We start from the raw sequence: 23,035 nt of genomic DNA, 5'->3' as shown, positions 1-23,035 counted from the left end.
GCCAACCTCGGGCTGTTCCTGGCTGGCTGTGCAGATCAGAAACTTGGAGGGGCAGCTATCTATGTCTTTGATTAATAAAGCATGGGAGCTAAATTAATAATGACTTAATACAGGCAGTTTGGGATCAAAGACCTCCCCAAACATGGGGAAGTTGCCTAAGAGTGAGCCCCTTCCCGGCAGGGAGAAGTCTGGGGGCCAGCAAATGGTGCTGAGAGGCCCGTCCTGCGGGAAGCGCCCCAAGGGGCGAGGGGACACTGGGGCTGCTCCTCCCCCACTGCCTGTGTCAGGTGTCCCTCCTGCCATCCTGGGAGGTGAGGTGGCATGTCCATCTTATGGAGGGGCAGACGGATTGAGTTGCCCAGGACACCACATGGGACAAGCAGAGAGAACAACACATGAACTATGAAGACTGGGAATTGTATCATTTATTGCTGTTTCTCTGGAGTCTGGAACAGGGGCTGAAACATAAAGGTGCTCAAAAAGTAACTCTAAATGAAGGACTGAATGGCTTGGGAGGCATAAGAGGGCACCCAGCGCCTTGCCTGGGCGACAGAGGGGAAGGAATGTTGGTTTTTAAGCCCACTTTTCAGAAACCCTTGACTGGGTGCTTGGACATTGAATCTTTTTTTATTAATCTAGCATCCTACCCTGTCCTATAGGGCCGCTGTCTCAGCGTTGACCCGACGGCTGGGAGTCTGTGTGCATCTTTCAGGGAGATCACTGGGCCTTTGTCCTGGCAGGACAGCCAGGCTTCCAGCTAGCAGTGGTGCCGCACCATGCAGGATATGCCGAGCACAGGCATGCTCAGGGTACGATGGCAGGCGCCAAGGGCTCTCGGGCCCATGAAGATAGCTCTGTGGGGGTGGCAGCTGAGCCAGAAAGGTGGGTGGTCCTGGCAGGGGAGGGGATGCAGGAAAGCAGGCCTGGAGTGGCAGAGTTGGGGTGGGGAGCGCAGCCCAGATGTCAGTGCCAGGCTAGGGCGTTTATGCGACATCCTAGAGCAAACAGGGGCGTTAAAGGCTTTTCAGCAGGGCTGTGAATTCATCAGAGTGGCTGCACTGCAGAGGGGGCTTGGAGCATCTGGGGGCTGAGACTGGTTAGGGGGATGCCGAAACGCTGTGACGGGATGCTCCGGGGGTAGTGCTACAGCATTCGCTGCCTTTGCTCCCAAGACTTGTCCCCTGTCCCTTCCTGGCTCGTCTCCCTCAGCGGTCCAGGGAGCAAGCATGTCCCTTGTCCCACAGCATCCCTATGATGGCCCCAGCCCCAGCAGCACTTTCCCCACTCCGCTCCGCCTCCCCCCAGCAGGCGGTGGGGGCAGCGTCAGGATAGACAGGAAGTGGGTCTGCTTCGGAAGCCCAGTTCACCCCCATGCCCAGGAGGCCCATGCTCACACAGCCCGGGCCCTCTGCTCTTCATGGCTGGCTTGTCTCAGGAGGCATGGCCCCGGTCTGCACTGTTTACATGGTGGCCCCAGGGGGCACCTTTTGGCATCCTGGATCTGCACCAAATGTGCCATGCAGCACAGCAGCAGCACAGAGGGAGGGGAAGGGCACCAGGGGCTGTGGTGGCCCTAACATCTCAACAGCAGGGGGCTGGGACAGGGACGTCCGTAGGCCCTTTACCCCTAGGTGGGGATAACCTTGTGAGTATGGCCTCTGGTGTCTCCAGCCTCAGTGGCAATGGCAGGTCGGGCCAAACGTCCTTGCAGTCCACCCACCTCCCTTGGATGGCGCTCGTTGCTTCTGGAATTACAAGGGTAGCGTCTGCAGACAGAAGGGCCACACCTGCCCGCTCACTGCTGTTTCCTGGCGCCCCCAGCAGCCTGGCTCAGAACAGGCATGCCAGGGGCACTGCTTAGAGGGACACTGCAGAGCCATGGGACTGGGGAGAGGAATCCCTAGATTTCAGAGGTCCTGAGAGTCACGCACGGAAACCTGGTGGCTTGGGCGCTGGTTACGTGTTGGGCTGCAAACCACAAGGTTGGCAGTTTAAACCCACCAGTTCCTCCAGGAGAGGAAGATGGGGACCCCACAGGGGCAGTTCTACTCTGCGAGTCAGAATGTACCGCATGCGTGGGTTTGGGAGTCCCATCTACACCGTCGCAGGCCCAGGAAGTAGCAGCCACGGGCCCTGCCCGGGCTGTCCCCATTCACTAGCTGGATCAGGAGATGTGAAAGACGCTGGTGTCTCCCGGTGGGTGTGTAGTTCCTGGAATTCGGGGGTCACAAGGTTCTGGAGGATGGAGTGCCCTGTACTTGGACAGGCTTGAGAAACTCAGAGCCAAAGGAAAGGTAAGCAGGTTCTTTCCAGAGCCCTGATATGCTAATGAGTCCCTGGGTGGCAGGCATAGCTGGGTGCTGGGCCTCTGACCGGAAGGTTGCCGGGGTGACTCACCCAGAGGGGCAGTGGAAGAAAGGCCTGGTGGCCTGCTTTGGAACAGCGCCCCTTGAGAAGCTAGTGCGTGGCAGCCCTGTTCGGCAAGCGTGGGCCTGGCTGCCTCAAAGCCACTCGGTGGCAGCAGTGTCAGGGTTCTGGGCGTGCCAGAACACATTGCGATTCTGAGGCCAAGAGACACGGTTACCCCACGCGGACTTGACCTGACCCTGACATCTCCCCATGAAATCGTTTGAGGACTTTGCCATCATCCCCAAAGGGCCATCATGATGGCTCGTGGCACCGCTCAGCTACCAGGCACAGGTTCTGGGCAGAGAGAAACCGCTTCCACCTCACCCACATGCACACTGAGGGGAGATAAACCCAAGCACTCCCTGGCCCCGTAGAAAAACGGGATAAAAGCGGGACTGCTTGACTCAAGGGGGGTGGGGCAGGCCTGGGGACCCCACGAGAACATCCCATCATGCCGCTGCCCAGTGGGGGAGGAGCCCAGTTTGAGGCAGAGCCGGGTCTGAGCCTGGGATGGAAATGAAGAGGCTTCTGATGCTGCCTCTGTCGTGACTGCTTTGCTCTGGGCAAACCATTGATCTTCATCGGGCCTCAGTTTCCCCACGGACTCAGTTTCCCCACGTCTGACAGCCTGGGTGCATCCTGGACGATGAACTTAATCTTTGACTGATGGAGTCTGCGATCATCCAGCCCAAGTGCCAGGCATCCAGGTCCCCAGATTCTAGGGTTCCCTGGCGTTGACTGGGGATGTCCAGGAGCCAGGCTGACTGGCAGCGTGCCCTGGGGCCCAGCAGGGAACAGCAGAATTCATTAGCTGCGGTGAGTGGCTGCCAGCGCCCGGATCCCTGGGGAGGGCACGCCCGGTGCAGGATGGAAGAGGTGGGGTGGGTGGACCGGAATTAGCAGCCGCTCAGTGGGCAGAGCTAGAAGGACCCAGGTCTCCAGACTCCTGCTCTATCTTTAGATCTCCATAGCAACCGTCTCCAGGGCGCGGGAGCTGAAGGTGCTTGCAGAGCGGAGCCTGAGCAGGCTGGAAGCGGGAGGGGCACCTCTTTTGCCGCGGGGAGGGGTGGTGGTGGCTGTGGGCGGGGCTCTCCAGTAGGGGAGGGAGGCTCAGGGCAAAGCCATGTGTAGTGGTTACGAACTAGAGGTGATCCAGGGCCCCGCTGCTCTGGGGTCAGGCCACAGAAGCCAAGCCTTACTGGGGGCCTAGGCTTGTGGCACTGAAAATACACAGGACAATGTCTCCTCTCAGGGACTTCTTTTCCAGCCATTTCTGGAATGCTCACGGCCCGACTGTGTCACGCAGGCTCCCACGGGGACATCTAATAGCCCCCTCAGCCGGGCTCCAAGAAGCCCCCACCCCTTCTGTCCAATCCCTTCTGGTCCTTGGGGCTCAGCCCAGGCAGGCAGGCCCCTGAGAGGGAGGCTAGGGCTAGAAGAGGAAGTAGGAGCCCTCGGCCAGCCCCGCCCGCACCAAGCCCTTGGCCATGTCTTTGTTGAACTCCGACGGGCCACACACCAGGGCATAGGGCTTCCTGCGACAGGAGCCGACCAGCTCATCTATCAGGTCCTGGGTCAGGCGGCCAAAGCGCGTCTTGTCCCGGTAACTCCAGGGGAGCTGCTCCGGGGAGTCCTCCTGGGGAGACGAGAAACAGCAGGGATGACTCTCAAGAGCCCACGGCCTGCCCCTGCTTCTACTACAGCAAGGTGGTAAAGTGGTTAACTACCCAGCTGCTAACAGAGGTCGCTGGTTCGAACCCACCAGCAGCTCGAAGGGAGAAAGCTGTGGCAGTCTGTTTCAGTAAGGATGCCACCCTCTGTGCCAGCTCCGCTCTGCCCTCCAGGGCCGCTATGAGTCAGAACCAGCTGGACAGGAATGCACTTGATTTGGTGGACAGGCGGTCACAGCAGGAGAGGCGCGGGAGGGAGAGGTGCTTAGTCTGGGCTTCAGCAGGACTGGAAGCCGGGTTCCCCACCCCTCGCCGCTTCCTATTGGCTGCTGTGGCTGTCACTCTGGGCGAGCGGTTCTCCCCAGGGGAGGGGCTTCAGGAATGGGTCCTGAGCACTCACCCAGCACCACCACCCTGGGGTGCAATTGCCGTCTGTTTTCTTTGAGACCCCAACTCAGTCATTCAATTGACGAGTGTCTGCTGAGTTCTCACTGGGGCAGGTGCTGTTCTAATCGCGGGGGCCCGGCAGCTGCTCACTGCAGATGCTGAGATGACGTTTTCAGGGAGGCGGGCGCGGAGAGGTGACTGGATGGGGACACCAGGCCGCCCCGGGTATCGAATGCCTGGCAGCAGTGCCTTCACCACCACGGGCCTCGCTCCACGCACGTGAAACAGCTAGGGGATGGTGCGATCTTTTCACTTTGATAAAATAATGACAACGGAGTGAAATCATCCTACGCCCAGAGGTTTGCTGGGTTGTCTGTTTGTAAACACACATTTCAACGCAGACATAGCAGTGGGCACCGGCCTCACGGAGGCTTGGTTGGAAAAATTCTCAACAAGACACCCATACAGCCCAGCATCCGAATGACAAGCAGGGACGTGGCAGATTCTAAGAAGCCAGGGGTCCCCGTGGGTGGGTGGGAATAGCAAACATGCTTGGCCGCTGAGTGAGAGGCTTGAGGTGGGAGCCCACCCAGAAGGGCTGGACCAAAGGCCAGACACCTGCTTCCAAAAAAGCCAGCCCCTGCAGACCCCGTGGCGCCCAGCTCCTCTCTTAATGACACCCACTGGCTCCATGGCACCTGATGCTTCTAGTTCCCCCACAGAAAGAGGATGGGGAGAGAGGCAGGGGGTCGGAATCCTAGCCATCGAGTGGATTCCAACGCATGGCTACTCCTGCGGTGGGGGTGGGAGGCAGAGAAGGGTAGAACTAACCCCGCGGGGGTTTCAAGGCTGGGGACCTCCAGGGCACAGATCACCAGGCCTTTCTTCCAAGGTGCTTCTGGATGGGTCTGAGCTGGCAACCTTTCCGGTTTGCACCAGAGACCCTCATCAATGCAGCTGAACTTCAGTCAGGCTCTGGGTGGTCTGCTCCTTGCAATGCAGAGCAGAAAGGGAGGGGTGATCTAGAAACGCCACCCCTGCCTCCAGGGCCTGGTCACAGCCCGGGGAATTAAATGTCTGGCCCACCCCATCTAACTCACGAGGCCCACGGGAGGCAGTGAGGGCAAGGCGCATCTGCATCTGTGTGATGAACACAAGAGGCCTCTCTTGCTTGCCTGCAGGTGCTGCACCAGTGGTGAGGGAGGGGAAGTGAGGGGACAAGGGGCCCCTGCCAAGTCTCCATCGGGGAAGGATGTCGCCACCCAGGCTCACCTGGCTGAGCACGAAGAAGGTGCGGACGTTCCAGAAGCGGGCCTGCTCCTGGAGGAACGGCTTCAGGTAGATGCCCTCAAAGGTCCTGAAGCAGCCGACCAGGGTGACGAAGGTCTCGTCATCGGCATTGTCCGTGATGCTTTGCAGGATGGGCACCATGGGTGCCAGGCCCGTGCCTGCAGCCAGCATGAGGAGCTCACCGTACTGGGGATGGGGAGGGGCACAGCACAAGACAGGGTAGGCTGGGACACCCCTGGGGCAGAGGGATTTCACTCCAACCACCCCAGTACCAGGCCTGCTCTTGGGCTGGCTTGGGCTGGGCCCTACAGCCCTTCCTCTGCGTCCTACCCATCATCTGTCTCCTGCAAGAAGCTGGTCTTGCTTGTAAAAGACTACACTGGGTGAGGTTTGTGTGACATGAACCATGGCCTTGGGGCTGGTGGGGAGTCCCCCGGTGGAGTACACCTTATAAGTGGTTTGGTTGCCGCTTTCAGCATCCTACTGGGCTGCTTACACACTTCCCCTGACAGGGAGCTCCCTCCCTCCCACAGCTGCTTGTCCCGTCAGGTCCACCCTGCTTACCAGGGAGATGCTCCTCCCCCGACACTGAGGTTGAAGCCTACTCCTGCCAAAGCCTCGCCCACAGCCCACCATCCTAGTTTGCCCTCTGGGCACTTTCGTCTGCCCCAGGGCAGCCCTGCAAAGGTCGGTGGGCCCAGCCTTGGGCCCCAAGCCTGTCCTGCTCTAGCTACAATGAGATCACGTACTTAAGTGCCTGGCATGGAAGAGCCATGCAGGAAAGGCCAGTTCCCATTAAGGAGCCCCCAACGCCATCAGCCCCTCCTCAATGTCCTGGCTCTAGACCCCTGGAAAGGGCTGCTGGTGGCACCAGGGGTTAAGCACAGGGCTGCTGACTGCCAGGTTGGCTGTTGAGGGGAAAGACCAGGCTGTCTGTTTCTCTCTGACTCTGCCAGGCTGGACACCTAGGAGCAGGTCTGCTCTGTCCTGGAGGGCCACCAGAGTCAGGACAGGCCCTGCTGCAGTGGATGGGGCTTAGGGGCTCAGCCTTTGGAGTCCGCACGCCTGCCACGGGGTGCCAGAGCTGGGCAGGAGGGCAGCCACCTCCCTCGTTCCCAAGACGGGCACTCCGAGTGCAGCACTGCACCATGCTGCCTCCGATCCCACCTGCTCAGCTGGGTGACCCGGGCGGTCCTTTCACCTCGCTGAGCTCGCTGAGCAGGGAACCAGTAAGGCACCTCCTCCAACAGCGGCACCGATTTCAGAACTGTCGTGAGCACGACGCGAGGCCCTGTGGGTTACGTGCCTGGTGCAGAGTCTGAGGTTTTAGGAAAACCAGATTCTGTGCCCGCCCTTAGCCCGATATGGTCCTGGAGGCAGCGGTAGCTGAGCCTAGTCGCCTGGGCAGGCTCCAGGCCTCGTGCCTGCTACCCTCCTGTCGTGGCCCCATTTCAGCTCTCCTCTGGGAAGCCCTCCCTTTGGGGCCTTTCCCTTGGGTTCCCATGGCCCAGGCGTCCCTCTCCCAACACTGGCCATAGTGTGGTGTTAAGCATCTGTCTCCTGCATCAGACTTCTGGTGGACAGAAGCATCAGATTTGGGGGGCCCAGCTTCTTGCATGGTTGCTGATGGGTCTCCTGAATGAACACATGGCCAGTCCCCAAGGGCCACCTGGAATGAAGACAACCCAAAGAGGCAAAACAGAGCCAGGAAGTTGGCAGGGCCGCCCTCTGCCACCCCAGCTTCCTCCCAGGGCAGAGCCAGGCCTGGCGGGAATCTCCGGGGCTGGCTGTTCATGCTTGAGACGCCACCTCTTTCCTCACCCCTTGGCCCCACGGCCTCCCTGGACATAGGACACAGGGAATTTCAAGCAGGGTTCTGTGCCCAGGTTCATTCCGAGCCGCGCAATGAACACGAGGGGCCCGCCCCTACTGGCCTGGCACAAGGAGCTGGGGGTCAAGACCCCTTTCACAGGGTCCACTGTTGGTGCTATGGGGGAAAAAAATAGGAGCAAGTTCCATCTCTGCTCCCAGAGCCTGACTCAGCTCACCCGCAGGGCTGAGCATGGCTCCTGCCAGCAGACCGAGGAGGAGTAAGAGGTATGCAACTCAACACCGTCCCGTGGAGATCCTCAAACCCACGGGCTGCTGTGAGGGTGACAAATGCCAAGACCACAGCTGGCACATGGGAGGTGCCACACCAGCCTTCGATGTGGTTATTGGATGCACATCATCCAGACGTGTGCACACGTGTGTGCTGATACATGTTTATGTCCCCGTGCAGGCTCGGAGGCGCTAAGACTGGCGCATCTGGGAGGCAGCCTGGCGGGGGTTTTATTTCCTTCTTTTCTGCCTCTCGGTCTCTGCTGGTTTTCTTTTTGGCAATGAACGTGTGCTGCATGTGTAATAAGAAAAAAACCAATAAAAGCTATTTTTAAGTTAAACAAAAAGAGCAGGGAGGGAGGCATGATTCATTCTTTTCCATTTGTTTTCGTTTTCCTTTGGCTTTCTAATTATAAAGGTAATAGGTGCTCGTGGCAGATAATTTGGAAGAGTCCCGGAAAGTCCCGTGAAGGAGAGAAAAAGCCCCATATTTCCACCATCCAACGCGGCCGGCACCTCATTGCCTTTTCTTTCCACATTTCTCTTCTGTGCATTCGAACATGGTTTCTCAATGGTGTCTTCAGTTCCGTACCTAGCATTTGTCACTTCAGCTTATAGCATAAGCACAGCACATCGTTTCTGAGGATCATTTTCAGATCCAGGATCATGTTTTACCAGGGACTTAGATCCCAGTTGACTGGCCAGCTCCCTGATTGCTGGAAATTCAGGTGTCTCCAATTTCATGCTATCAGGTTTTCAACGTGTACAAGAGTCTGCATTTTGGATTCCTTCCATAGAATGCACTTCCAGAAGTGGAATTCCTAGGCCAAAGGATCTGAAGATTCTTAAGACTCATGGCATATACCAGAAGGCCTCACCAAATTTGTGGAACCATGGAATTAAAAGTTAATGCATTTGGGTAATTGGTAAGCCTCCTTGTACTGCCAGCTGCTCTCTAAGTAGGCACAGAGGGGTGAGAAATAAGCACTTCTCTCTGAGAGTCAGGGAAGGATTGCAGTAGGTCTCCGTGACAAGGGCAGAGCCTCCGGGGTTGGGAAGCAGCAGGTCGGAGCAGCGGGACATGGGCAGCCCGAGGAGACCGTCTCTCTAGTCATGTGACTGGGTTGTCAAACTGACAAGGTGTTGGCGTTGGGGCTGTATCAGACAGTATGTCCCCACTGGTAGCTGTCGAGTGACACCCCCTCCCTGTACTGTGCTCCAGGGGGCTTTTAATGACTGAGTTTCCAGAAATAGATCACCAGGCCTTTCCTCCCAGGGGCATCGGGTGGCATTCACTTCCTATCATTTGGTTAGAACCAAGCAGGTTACCTGTTTGCACCCCGCCGGGCCTCCCAGAGGGTATGAAAACCTGTCGCCTAGTGAACCGACAGGACAAAGTGGAGCCGCTCCACAGAATTCCCGAATCTGTCAATCTTTACCAAAGCTGTCAGTGTTGGGTGCCAACCAGGCAGTTCCGGCCGATCACCGCGACCCCAGGGAAGGAGAGCGCAGCACTGCCTGCTCTCACCAGCCTCACAGCGCTGGTGGCATCTGGGCCCGCTGTGGCTGCCCCTGTGCCAGTCCATGGCGTTGAGGGGCTTCCTCTTCTTCGCTGACCCCCTACTTGAGTAACCATGCCGTCTTACCCTCCTCGCTCCTAATGAGCATTCTGGCTGTACTTCCAAGGTAGATCCGTGTGGACCTCTGGTCGTCCACAGCCGGGTCAGCAAACTTTTGAGAAGGAAGAGCCGATCCTGTCCCTCACAACAATTTAAAAATTATTCAAGAGCCACAAATGTATTTTCACAAACAAATGAAGTCACCATTGCCAGAATCATACCCGTTCACATTGTTCCACTGTACTTCGGCGCCCCACGTTGGTCCCTGCAGCCGCAGCTTGCCGGCCCGTGGTCCACGGCATGGCCCTTTGCCAATACCACGAGTCATATGCACGCACACTTCGGACTGCCTCAGTCACTGTCCCGCACTCAGGCATTCTGGACCCAGAGGGCGGGGCCAGGCACATGTGGGCCTCACATGGCCTCTCTGCTTTTTAACTCTGAAGACATACTGTGTGGCTCTGTCCAATGCGATGCGCGGTCTGACGTCTCGGCTGCTGCTTCCGAAGGCATTGACGGCGGATCCGAGTAAAATGAAATCCTGGACCGTGTCAGCACCTTCTCTGTTCCTCGTGATGCTGCTCACTGGCTAGTTAGTGAGGAATCTGGTTTTCTTTCTGTGGAGGTGTAATCCATACCGAAGGCAGCAGGTTGTGCGCTTCATCGGCACGTGCTTTAAGGCCTCTGCACTTTTGCCAGGCAGCACCTGTCATTGGCATATTGCAGGTTGTTGATGCATTGTCCTCGACTCGGCATCACGTACTGCATCTCGTGCAGCTGCTCAGACAATTGGCTCAGCACCCAGGTTGGATCACTACGGGAAAGGATACAGTCCTGACCTACACCTTCCCTGAGTTTAGAACACTCAGTATCCCCTGTTCTGTTCAAAAGATGGCCTCTTGACCTCTGTACAGGTTCAGCTTGAACACAATGGAATCTTCTGCAATTCCCCTTCTTCTCAGCCTTATCCCTAACTTCTTACTCTCCCCACAAATGCCTTTGCATAGCCAATCAAGCCAACGCAAGCATCGTTCCGGTGTTCTCCTTCAGCCCGGACCGTCTGACCTCTGCATGGGCGACGGCCCCCCGCTGGGCTGCTGTAACCACTGTCCTTCATCTTCAGCACCATTTGACTTGCTTGTGATACATGTGCTGTTGGCTAACGTCCATGTTCTGCTGGATCATCTTTCTTGGAGCAGGCCCAAAGGCGGATGTGCCCTCCAGAGTCTTGACCTAGGGGAGCGCTTCCAGGGCTTCATGGGCTTGTGGAGACAGCTCAGCTGGTATCCCGTCAACTCCTGGAGCCTTGGTTTCTGCTAATGCTTTCAGGGCAGTTTGCACTTCCTCCCTTTAACATCTTCTGTTCCGACGGAAGCAAGGGATCCTCACTCCCGGGGCTTGAGCCTGGGGTTCTAAGCCATGGACACCATGGATGGGCTGGAGCTTGGACAGGCAGCTTTGTTCACGGGTGCCTGGTCCACCTCCGCCTGTGCCTAACCCCAGGGATGTGCTTGGGACTGGGTTTGTGGTCGGGAAGAAAAGCATGGGGAGGTTCGGGGCCCTGAAACATAAAGCGGCCGTCTGGGCGGGTGAGCCGAACAGGGTCTTGTACTGACCTGGTTTGGTTTATAGACGAAGCCTCCAAACGGCCCTCTCCAGAAAGCCGTGTCTCCTGCTCTCCAGGACTCCACGAGCCGCGACATCAGCCCCGTCTGGTAGCACTGGAAGCACACAGCGGGCGGCCTCAGTGGGGCAGCCACGTGCTGCCACGGCAAACCCCAGGGGCCGCTTCGTGGACCCCCACCTGCTGGCTCAGTGCTGTCCACGTGCGACTTCACGACTCCGCCCAGTCACCAGGGCGGCTGATCTCTCATTCCCATGGCTCAAGTGAGGCTGATGCTTCCCCAGAAGGGGCCCGGTGAGGCTGGGATGAAAACCTATAGCTTAACCACAGAGGTTGCAAACCCAACTGCCTGCCAGAGCCAGGCAGGCAGAGCCAATCAGCCTAACTGTGTGATAAGCGTTGTCTAAGACGGTTAATATTCATTAATACGCAGTCTCAGAGACACGGTCGGGGCAGGAACAAACCCAACCCAACCCTCTGCCACCGAGTCAATTCCGACTCATAATGACCTTCTATGGGGTTTCCGAGACCGTCTATCTACAGGAACAGGAAACTTCACCGGTCTCCCTAGGAGCAGCCGGTGGTTTGAACGGTGCGAGCCCCACGGTGAAACCAGGGCTCTTTGGGAGTGATAGGCCTGAGGCAAACTGCCAAGTTAATGCTGCCAATGATGGGGAGGCCATCTCACAGTTCCAGCCTGCAGGCCGACGTCACCAGATCTGCAGTCTGCCCTTGCATGTAACAGTCCCAGTTCCGGAATATCACCAGCTGGTTCAGATACTGAAACTGCCATTGGAGGCCCTGGTAACACAAAAGATGCAGCAGTCGGCTTCTACTTGAGCGGCCGGAGGTTTGAATCCACCCAGATGGGCCTCAGAAGAAAAGCCTATAAATGTACTTCTCAAAGCTCAGAGCCACGAGACCCCGGCGAAGCAGCTCTGCTTTGAACACGACCCTCCTAAGAGTTGGTATCAACCTCGTGGCAGCTAGTTCAGTGGGTACGGCCTGAATGAGATTGATGTGTGGGCTAGCCTGTACCATCCTCTGGGTGGTTGAAAAATAAAGGTTGTAGAAAGGATTCCTTGGTGGGAGCCAGGCGAGGGCTACCCCCAGTTCCTGGGTTCCTACCTATTCTGGGCCAGGCACCAGGCGGGGGTGGCAGGGGGGTAGTTAGACCATATACTCCATGAGGGCAGCCAGGACCTAGACCAGGGGAAGGACTTAATCAAGGTGAATGAACTGACTAATTCATTCAGACTCATCCCCCAAGGAGAAGGGCAGGGCTCTCCTCCCATGGAGCCTGGCACTGTAGGTGTCACGACACACTTGTGCCTGAGACTCAGCTTCTGTTCTTCCAAGTGGGAGCCTACGGGAGCCTACGAGAGGGAGCCCCCCCCCCCGGGGAGCCCCACCCCACAAAATGGTTTTTTTTTTCAAAGCCATGTATTTAACTTTTTTTACAAAACAACCTTATCGCCTTCAAAGTACTGTCCATGACACTGAATGCATTTGTCAAATCTGCGATTCCATTCTGGGAAACATTTTTCAAACTCATCTTTTTGGGTGGCTGACAGCACCTCCCTCGTTTTTTCTTCACCTCTTCTACATCCTCAAAACACGGTCCTTTCACGTCCCTCTGCATTCCCAGAAACAAAAAGAAGTCGCATGGAGTGAGGTCAGGAGCATAAGGTGCATGGGAAAAGAGAGGCATGCTATTTTTTTGCCAAAAACAGGCACACTGACATGGCTGTGTGAGCAGGTGCATTGTCGTGGTGGCAAAACCAGTCCCCCGTCTGCCACAGATCACGCCTTTTGGGTCACACACGGTTACTCTATCTTTTCAGAACCTCTAAATAGAAATCTCGATTCACAGTCTGACCTGGTGGGACAAACTCCAAAGGCACTACAAGTCAACATTTTCGTCAGTTCAGGGAGTTGACAGACATCTAGAACAATCGACATCTCGCCTTTTTTGAAAAGAGAAAACCACTTGTACACTTGAGTGTTTCCCATAGCGCTGTCCTTGTGAGCTGTGTTCAACAGTTTCTTCGCCATTTTACCCTGAGCAGGAAACAAAATTTCACAGCTGCATGCTGTTCTCTTAAATCAGCCATCACAAAAAAAGTGGCTCGCATGAAACTGCTTTCACGGAAAACTTCACTGTGACCAGAGAGAACCTTCCCAGGAGACGCCGCTGGGTTCACTCAGAGCGAGCTGCAGATGCTCACCTACAGGAAAAATGTGTACTGCGACAGCTCCACTCTGACCAGCGCAACTCCATGTTGTTCTTGTTGCTGGGTACCCCTTGTATTTCCCAGGGGGCCTGGGGACGATGGAATCATGCTGCTTTTAGTTGTTTTACGTCTGACTGATTTGGGTGAAAGTCTACAGAGCAGATCCGTTTTCCATCCCCCAGTGCATGCACATGTTGTTTCCTGGAATTGACTGCAATCCGTGGTGTGACCACACTCTTCCCACATCCTCCCAGTGCTCACTGGTTCCGTTCCCTAATCTTCCATCTTTCTATCTCCTCCCGCCTTCCGGGCTCTGTCCCTGTACGTGATGCCCTTCCATCTCTCGTGATGCCCTTCCATCTCTCGGGTGTTACTGGTGACCCTACAGGCCCACCCACCACTGGCTGCAAGTTGAGCCCCAGGGGTGGGCGGGCCCCATTCCAGACCCGGGGAGTGACTGAGCCCCAGTCATCCCTATCAGACCAGGAAGACTGCCTTCTGACTGCTTCTATCATTTTTACTTTTGCTCCACGTCTTCCCCGCTATCCAGGCCCTTCCACTGGCAGCCCTTCCACTGGAAGGCCTGATTGATGGCAGACAGGGGCCTGGTTTTGCCAACACAGCAACGCACCTGCTCACGCAGCCATCTCGGCGTGCCCCTGGAGAGCCAGGTACCCGGAGTTGCTTCCAGGGTCGGAGACCGAGGCTAAGGGGTCCACCACTGGCTCTTTGAAGGAGTTCTTTCCAGGTGTCTCTGTGCCCCTTCACGGTTCTGTGCTTTGGACAGGGAAGGACTGACGTCGGGGCCTGGAATGAGCAGCACACGCACTGAAGACCCCCATTGGCGATCTTTTCGTCGAGTTTCGTGAGATCCAGTCTCACATCCAGATGGGTCCCGAGGGATGGTTGTAGCATCGAAGGGAAGACATTAAGAGACAAACGTTTTGGGGTGTTCGCCTCCATCATGGTTTTAGGCAGAGAGAAAGACTGCATTCTCACATCCCCTTAGATACTCTGGGGCATGCAAGCCCCCCCTCTAATGACAGCTAACCACATAGGTAACAAAGTGGGTTGTCCCTTGACCCTAAAGGTCCCTGAGTTCATTTGAGGAGTACAGTGAACCCTTGCCACTTCGCGCTTCGACTTCCGCGGCTTCACTCTATCGCGGTTTTTGCGTAACAGCGCATGCTCTGTCATTACTGCCACTGATTGGCTCATACTGTACACGCTTCTGTCTGCATCGCTATGTATCGGAGCTACGTATCAGATGCATTTTTGCTTTTGTACAGTGTGCTGTAATTGTTTGTGATTTTTAAGAAATTTTATCTAAGCCCTATGATGGCTCCTAAACGAGCTGCTTCTTCTAAGCCTTCTGACAATAAAAATAAGCGCCAGAGGAAGATGCTCACCATCCAGGAAAAGGTAAAACTTTTGGATATGATCAAAGATGGCAAGAAAATCGTGGAGGTTGCACGCCATTTCGACTTGAATGAGTCTTCTGTTCGCTCCATCCGTTGTACTTCATAATATAATAAATAATAAATGATAATTGTAACGTCCACAATGTTTTACTGCATTTTCCCTTTTTCATTTAATAAATTGGGTAATACGAGTGTAATGGTGACTAAAGGGTGTTTTTTCATGTCCTCTATGCTCTAACTATGAAAATATTTGATTTACAAATAAGGAATCCTACTTCACGGAATTTCATTTATCACGGTAGGGTCTAGAACTGATTAACCGTGATAAACGAGGGTTCACTGTAACCTCACACCAGTGCTGGGAGCAGGTGAGGGGGAGGGAGTGACAGTCCCCTGAGCAAGGAGAGCAGGAACAACGTGATTGCTCCTAAAGACAAACCTGCCAGGTAGAGAGCATTCAGCCACGGGGCAGTGAGAGGTAACTTTGAGGCAGCACTACTATAGGAGGATTGTGGGGATCGATCTTAGGTATGAGAATGTGATTGGGACTCATCTGTCACTCACAAGGGCAAAGACCTCCCTCCACCCAGAATCCTGGCCTGCCAGGTTTCTTAAAATACGAGAAGAAACAATTTGCCCGCATGCACTCTCTTGCCAGTCCCTTGTTCCCACATCTGTGACATGGGGTCGTGTGGTCTGCTGGGCTATGACGCTGGGCAACTGTGACGCCGGGATGAGGTCACCAGACTCCAGAACCAGAAGCAGCACCTGCAGCCCGCAGGTACCTGAGAACGCCGTGCCTCCTGCCTTTCCACACAGGGCAGGCCTAACATCCCACACCCGCCCGCTTCTCAACCTGCAAAGACATGTCTGGCTCTTCCCAGCCAGCGGCTTAGGGGTAATTAAGCAGCTCTCTGAAGGGAGGCGTTTCAGTAAGCGGAGGAAAACACAGGCCTTGCGGGTGGGGAGAGGCCCGCAGCCTGTGGCGCATCTCCCGGCTTATCCCTCCCGCAGAGCACCCCAGACAAGCAGTGGGGGAAGCAGGCCATTTGGAGAGGACTTGCGGAATCTCCCAGACAAACAGTTGTGTGGAGAAGGGATCCCATCCAAGCTTATTTATGTGTGAGGGATAAACGCCGGCAGCCAGGAAAGGCGGGCGGAGGCAGCGCTGGGGGCCCTCCCGGGCGCTCCCACCAGCAGTACTTCTTTCTAGCTGTGGAGTCTGGGCTCCTCCTGGGTTCTCAGTCTGCTGATTGGTGGCGTGGGAATCATAATTCCTGGCCCACAAGGGGGATACAGAAAGAATGTGAGGGCTATTCTTACATGGGGGTGTCGGGTCCCCTTTGGAGAGCGATGGTGTAGACTCGCACAGGCTCCCCCCACGCTCTTCCTAGAAGACGGTGGCTACTGCTGCCCAGCAATGGAAACCTTGTGTAGCAGAGCCCATGGGGCAGGTCAAGTGTAGGGAACTGCTTTTGCAGCCCCCATGGGTCACTCCAGCGCCCACCCAGACACGGGGGTGGGGGGTGGGGGCTCGCCCGCTTTGGGAAGCACTTCTCTGGAACCATGTATTAGGTTGACCCACACACACTGCTGTCTTCGTGTCCATCAGAGGATCAGCAATCCCACGGTGTGGCAAGCCGATGACTGCCTCCACCTCAGTGGCCCTTCACGACTTTCCCTGCACCTGCTGCCTACTCCAGAGGGCTCACAGGGAGTTAGACACTCCACTGTTAACCAGGAGGTCAGTGGTTCGAACCCACTGGCAGCTCCCAACAGTCTACTTCTGTCAAGAGCACAACCTTGGAAGCGCTGTGGACCTACTCAACTTCCACGGGCCCTAGACCTTGGGCGTGTCTGATGCCAAGTTCATCTCCCGTCAGTCAACTTTGGCCTCCAGCCACTTCAGACCTGAGGCCTCCGGAGACCCCTTCTTGTCTCTGGTTACCCGCCCCTGGGCCTGGAGCACTTTTCCCTGACTCGCACCCTTCAAGGCCCAGCTCAATGACCCTGCCCTCCCAGTCCTCCCTGTGCCACCTGATTCTCTCGCTTGCATCCCGCCCCCTGGGCACAGTGAACTGGACTGAATGCTGCCCGGCCCCCCCAAAACCCACGTCTTTCTCGGAACCTCCAGATTGACCTCATCTGGAAGAATGATGACTGCCAACGTCATTAGTTAGGATGAAGTCACACTGACCTCGGATGGCCTCTGACCCCAACGACTGAGGTCCTTAAAAGAAGAGGCCCACAGGGAGGGCTCTGTGGTCACCCTGGGGCCAGAGGCAGACACTGGAGTGATGCTGGGGCTGCCTTAACAAGTGACCACAGAGCAGGTGACGTCAGACAGTAGGAACATATTGCCCCCCCAGTCCAGAATCAAAGTGTCAGAGGCGGTGTCCCCTGTGCGGACTCTAGGAGGGAAGTGTCCATGTCGTTCTGGTGACCCTGGTATTGCCTCCTCTGTCCATGGCGTCCAGTCCTGGACTGCTCACCTGCCCTCTGTGGGTTCATCGCAGGGCCCCAGCCCAGCACAAGAGCTGAGGTGTTTGGGCCCCTTTCCCTGAACTCCAATGGGTAAAAGGTGGGACGCGGAGCCTTCACCGTCTTGTCTGTTCCTGGTCAGGGGTGGGCCTTGCAGTGGTGGTCTAGCAGCCCCCGCATCCCAGAGAGGAGGAGCTGGGGGAGGGTCTCTCCCACCACCCTGCCCCAGCTGCACACCAGCCTCCTCCCATTCGGACACGGGCTTTGTACACCAGTGGGAACTGGCCTGCTCCAAGCAAATGGGCAAGCGGGGCGCCGGTCCCTGGCATCTCAGAACATCCTCAGGTGGGTCAGCTCACCTTAATTAAAACTTCAAAGTATCCTTTCGCATTGGCAGGGCTGATGGGCGTATACGCTCTCTGAACTTCTAAGCCACCCGCTGTCCCTCTGGAAAAAAGAAAGCGCAGAGTCACCTCATGGCCGGCCAGCGGTGCCGCAAACCCTCACCATGTTCCTTCTCTGCCCCAGCTTGGTGACAGCAGCAGTGGGGCCCGCTGCTCCCCTGGGGTCCTGTAGGGGAGCCTGCTGCCAGGGGCCTGCAGGCACCAAATGGCAACCCGGGGCCCTCTGCCACTGCCGCCCGCATGTACCGTAGGATGAGGTGCTGGCCAGGCCGCAGGCCCAGCTGGCTGTTCCTAGGCAATGCAAAGCGGGCCAGATAGGTGTCCTCAGTGACTTTGTCCACGGTGCTGATGCTGAAGGCCAGGAAGGTCTCTGGGTTCAAGCCGGAAGGGCAGCTCTGTAACAGCAGTAGGTCCGTCAGGCCCAGGGCCGGGATCGGGGACGTCCAGGCACCCACCCCTCCCACTGAGTGGCTGGCTGCACGGAGCGTTTTCTGTATGACGGAGCCCAGTCCCATCTTCACTGCTCTCGTGCTAGGGCCTAAGGGTGCCAGGCACTTGACACAGAGCTGGCCCTGGACAAAGCCGGCGCCTAGCTGGACACTCGGGGCCTTGGGTCCCACCCAGCCTCAGTGGACCTCAAATGCGACCGGTGCTGTCTTTCCTTCATCCCTCCCAAATGCCCTGCTGCCTCCTGCCTCTGGGTGCTTCCTTGCTCAAGCTCTGAGTTCTACCCAGAACACACATTCGAGTCTCTGTCAGTCTTGACCACCCTGCCCATCTGCTCAGCTTCAGATGGACAGCATTTTGAGAGTGATGGGGCCTACGGGTGCTCTAAGTGGCCGGCTGAGGTCTAAGGCTTACTTGTCCAGGGCCACATGGGGTGCAGGGACTCAAGTGTGGGTCTTCTAAGGTGGAGCCCAGCACCTTTACTGCCCCAACCCACCTACACCACCTCCAGGAAGCCTTCTCTGAGTGCCAGGCCTCATGGGTTCCCCTCTCCTATAAATGCCCAAACCCAATTCGCTTCTGAGACCCGCGCTGCTCAGGGCTGGGCACTGAGTGCCCCTGAGGCACCAAATCTTATAGCCCCAACTCCCTGGGGCATTGCCACCAACACCACAGGCCTGGTCTTCATGACACCTGTACCCCCGCCTCCCACCCAAGCTCAGGGCCACCTCTTCATCACCACCAGGGCCACCAGGCACCCGGCTAAGCTACCGGGGGAGTCGGGCTTAGCCCCAGCCCGGCTGTTGTCCACTTGCGTGGCCTTAGGCTATCATTTGACTCTCTGGGCCACTCATCCTGGGTAACCTTTATAAAATTTAAATGGCTTACCAATTTTAAATTCTTCTGCTATTATTACTTTATGAAAAGAAAAAAAATATATTAGTAGAAACATGCAGTTCTTTATGAAAATAATAAAAACCCTGTAATATCAGTACATTTTCCTTTTATATATACTGGGTAGAACAGCGATTTACTGAGTACCTACTATGTGCCAGGTGCATTACAGCTTCATCTTATGAAATCCTCAAAGCCACCGACCAAGTACCAACCATCTCAACATCCCCTTTTTCGGATGAGAAAACCGAGACTCAGCAAGCCAAAGGGACGTGCCCGGGATCCCACCCTGAACTGGCCGGCCTGGGCCTGGGCTCACCGCCGGTGCCTCGGGCCTTTCTCTCACGCGGTGCTCATCACGCTGGGCTCTCAAGTCAGACTGCTCGCCTTCACGTCCGGCCCCTCTCCCCAGCTGTACGACCTTGGGTAAGTCAGTCAGGCGCTGAGACTTGCACTTCCTCTTCGATAGGACGATAGCGCCCGCCACACAGGGGTCGGAGCGGATTGAACGAGTTCACGCCGATGCATTTAAGTGCAAGAAGTGAGCCTTCAATGGCAAGTACTCCAAAAGTGTTGTGACGCTTGGTTATTTGAACGCATTGCCAGTTCAATCCTAGGCGCCCTGGTAGGATAAGTGGTGGGCTGCGAACCACAAGATCGGTGGTTCAAGCCCACCAGCTGCTCTTCAGGAGAAAGATGAGGCTGGCTGTCTACTTCTATAAAAATTTGCAGCCCTGGAAACCCTAGGAGCAGTTCTCCTCTGTTCTACTGGGTTGGCCCCATGGTAGTGGGTGAGAACTGAATGGCAAGGTCCTGAGCCACACATGACCGTGGGTCTTGACCCCCTTCTAGAAGCTGGGCTTGTTGAGGGCTGGCACCCTGGCGTCTTTGCTTTGCTCCAGGGAGGTCTGGGAGAAACTCCACTGCACTGCCTGGGGCGGGGAGTGGAGGGGTGCCTAGAGCAGTGTCCTCTCTTGGAATCCAGTTTAGCAGGCAGAGTCAACAGCAAACAGCAAACTCTAAACCAGGCATCTAGACAGCAGTGGCTGGTGGTGCTTCGGAGAGAAGGGCATAGGGTGGGGGGAAGGAGGGCTGCCAGGAGCCATGGTTGGTCGCCCGGGGAACCTCTGGGAGAGAGTGAGATCAGAAAACAGTGAACTGGCCCGATGGGCAGAGGAGGAGGGCACCCAGGTTGCCTGGCGGACCGAGGCCAGGAGCTCTACCCCATCCCCACCTCACAGGGGTCAGTTAATGGAGACAACAGCACCTAATGGATACCGACAGAGGAAGCATGGTGCGTCTCTAGGTCGGTTTAGGTCCTACTGGCGGAAAACAAGGGTGACGTCAGGTAACATTGTGGCATTGTTGCCAAAGCTGAGCTGCCTGGACATGGGAGGAGCCCTGTCTGCTCTACACTGACCAGAAGGGGCATGGACAATGGAAAGCCCACCCAGCAGCAGGCGACCAGCGTGCGGATTCAAAGCAGGCCTCTGTGTAGCAACAGAGGAACTGAGACCTGAGTTGCCCTCTCTGTACAATGCAGGGGTGGAACGCCAAGGACTCTGACATTCTAAGAGTAGAAGGGTTAACCTTCCCACACGTCGCAGTGAGAGGCTACCTGGCTTCAATGAGACCGTGAAGCCCCCACCCGGGCAGTTCAGAAAGGAGAAAGAATAAGTGTAATCGTAGTAGTGGCGGTGGTAATGATAATAGCATCCCCTATTTATATTATCACGCCCAGCTTACCTAGTATGTACCACGTGCCAGTTTGCTCCGTGGGGAGCCCAGGTGGCTTAGTGGTTATGTGTTAGGTTGCTAACTGCACGGTCGGCAGTTCAAAACCACCAGCAGCTCGGTGGGAGAAAGATGAGGCTTTCTACTCCTGTAACGAGCTAGTCTCGGAAACCCACAGGGGCAGTTCTGCCCTGTCCTGCAGGGTCTCTCTGAGTCTGCATTGACTCGCTGGCAGTGAGACTGGTGTTTCTGGAGTCTGCGCCGCGCAAGACAGGAAGGCTGGTCTTGATCTCTCTCCAGTCCCCAGGGCCTCCACACAATCCAAGAGGCTTAATTTAAACACGTGCCAGGCCCTGTTAGCCATCACCAATCCTTAGCCCTGGGAAAGGGACTGTGCCTGAAGCTGCAGGGCCCAGGCTTGGGATGTGCTGTGCAGTCAGTGGGGGCTTTGCAGAGGAGGTGACGTGGGCCGGGTCACCAAGGCCCGCAGACCGCAGCCCTGACCCTTGCTGAGGGAGGGGCAGCCCGCCCTCACCTGGGGCTCCTGCCGGCTCAGCAGGCTCCTGTCCTTGCTGGCCCGGGCCGCCTCCCACCTGGCCAGATCTCGGTGATAGAGGTCGAACACACAGGGGGTGCAGCCACCGCCACAGCACTGGGAGGGCAGGGGCTCCACGGGGCACAGCTGCAGCCAGGCCTCCTCTTCATCACCGTCATCCTCCTCCCTCTCGCCCATGGTCAGTGGGGCCTGGGCAGGACCTGAGGCGGGCACAGGGTGGTCTTCCCAGAGTAGGGCTCAGGCCCAGGCCCTGTTCCCGCACCAGCTGGAAGACAGAAAACATGCAGGTCATGCTCTGGTCACCTCTGTGCGGCTTGCTCTCCCGCGGCTGGCATGGGCCAAGCACAGGGGCGAGTCCGTGAGCAGTCAGCTGCACTGTGGGTGGGGGCGGCCAGCTGGAGCCGGCTTCCCGGCCTCTGCCTGTGCTCTGAATGACAGGCTATCTCACTGCATTTTTAACATGCTCAGAGTAAAGAACACCTATGGAAAGAAGCATGTACGTTGCTTACGGGCAACGCATCGTTATCCAAGCACACCTGTGCAGCTAGCGCACAGTCACAAATACTCGGCGGGTCCCTTCCTGATCACAATCCCCTCCTGCCCCACAAAGGAGCCCCCAACCCCGACTCTGGTGACAATCAGGTCCAAGCCCTGCTTTATTTCTGTCACCTGTCTTCAACCCCAGCCCAGACTGACCGCTCTCCTCTGCCCATCGTCCCACCGTTATGTGAAGAGAGCCCCACTCCTTAAGCTCTCCTGTCTGCCTTCTTACACTCAAGGAGCCCTGGTGGTGTAGTGGGTTTGGGCTAGGCTGCTCACTGCAAGGCCAGTGGTTCAAAACCACCAGCTGCTCTGAGGGAGAAAGATGAGGCTTTTTACTGCTGTCAAAAGTCCCAGTCTCAGAAACCCACGGGGCAGTTCTGACCTAGAGGGTCACCATGATAGGAATCAATTCAATGGCAGTGACTTGAGTCTCCCTGAGCACTGTTGGTGAGATCCACCTGCCCCATGGTTACATCTTACCTGATCTTTACAACAAGGGAGGTATGGAGGTCCCAACTGACAGATGAAACCAAGGCTCTGGGGACGCATAGTGACTTACCCAGGGCCACCCACTCCCACGGAGCTGATTTCAATTTACGCTACCACCCTAAATGGGCTTTTCAAATCTGTCCCTCTCTATGGGAGTACTAGCCTCATTTTTCTCCCACAGAGCGGTTGGTGGGTTCGAATGGCACACCTTGCAGTTAGCCGTCCAATGCCTCACCCCAGGGCCACTGGGCTCCTTACCCACGGTAACACAGCTCCTAAAGTAGGCACTGGGATCGCACCCCAGGTGTTCGCCCTTGGACCTGCTGCTCCTCAAGCACTGGAGAACAGGAGGCGGAGGCTAGAGGTGCGGACAGGCTCTGCCGCAGCAGCTGCAGGAGAGTTCATTAGAACACAGGTAGAGGGGCCAAGCGGGCACAGAACTGACTAGATGTGGCGGTGGGGCACAGAGGGGCCAGAGGCACCCAGATCTCTGGCGTGGGTCTCTGGCTGTCAGTGGCCTCAAAAGCAGGAGGGTCTGGGGAGGAGGAGGAAGAGGGAAAGTTGGGTCTGAGATGGGCTGAGTCATGCAGGCTCCAGCTGTCAGTTAGACTGACCGGGTCTCCACCTGGACAATGGAAATCTGGGGAGCTGCCACCATGGCAGGGAGGGCTGGGGAATGATGGGGAACACGAGCACATGTGCTCCCCCACCCACCCAGCACTCACTGCACTTA

The 23,035-nt window shown here is 56.5% G+C and overlaps 1 protein-coding gene across 3 annotated transcripts; it reads right to left on the bottom strand.

Annotated features, from left to right (window-relative positions):
* Positions 1 to 407: 407 nt before the first annotated feature.
* Positions 408 to 21,528, bottom strand: LOC101662207 (NADH-cytochrome b5 reductase-like). 3 transcript variants are annotated; one of them, XM_004699399.2, is made up of 6 exons: positions 21,250 to 21,528; positions 17,886 to 18,034; positions 17,595 to 17,682; positions 11,092 to 11,196; positions 5,739 to 5,942; positions 408 to 4,045 (listed from the first exon to the last, which is right to left on the bottom strand). In XM_004699399.2, exons 1-6 carry the CDS (start codon positions 21,445 to 21,447, stop codon positions 3,842 to 3,844), a joined length of 948 nt encoding a protein of 315 aa, XP_004699456.1. In that variant the 5' UTR covers positions 21,448 to 21,528; the 3' UTR covers positions 408 to 3,841. The 3 variants fall into 3 exon arrangements, 2 of the variants coding, with proteins under 2 accessions (XP_004699456.1, XP_045148108.1); XR_006680249.1 differs by having other exon boundaries at positions 3,969 to 4,045; positions 5,739 to 5,914; XM_045292173.1 differs by lacking the exon at positions 408 to 4,045 and adding an exon at positions 4,761 to 5,450.
* Between the last annotated feature and the right edge of the window lie 1,507 nt (positions 21,529 to 23,035).

Source organism: Echinops telfairi, unplaced genomic scaffold (assembly GCF_000313985.2).
Source record: "Echinops telfairi isolate 266 unplaced genomic scaffold, ASM31398v2 ScPeMD7_443;HRSCAF=831, whole genome shotgun sequence".
Taxonomy (NCBI): Eukaryota; Metazoa; Chordata; class Mammalia; order Afrosoricida; family Tenrecidae; genus Echinops; species Echinops telfairi.
This window is presented reverse-complemented; position numbering and strand designations above follow the sequence as displayed.

What these genes read in the sequence shown, in the direction of transcription:
- LOC101662207 (XM_004699399.2), bottom strand. Translation starts at nt 21,447, where the DNA reads ATGGGCGAGAGGGAGGAGGATGACGGTGATGAAGAGGAGGCCTGGCTG. An exon ending in GGCCAGCACCTCATCCTACG is followed by an intron (nt 17,683 to 17,885) that starts GTACATGCGGGC and finishes TCTTTTTTCCAG; the next exon opens with AGGGACAGCGGGTGGCTTAG. An exon ending in ACTTTGAAGTTTTAATTAAG is followed by an intron (nt 11,197 to 17,594) that starts GTGAGCTGACCC and finishes GTGTGCTTCCAG; the next exon opens with TGCTACCAGACGGGGCTGAT.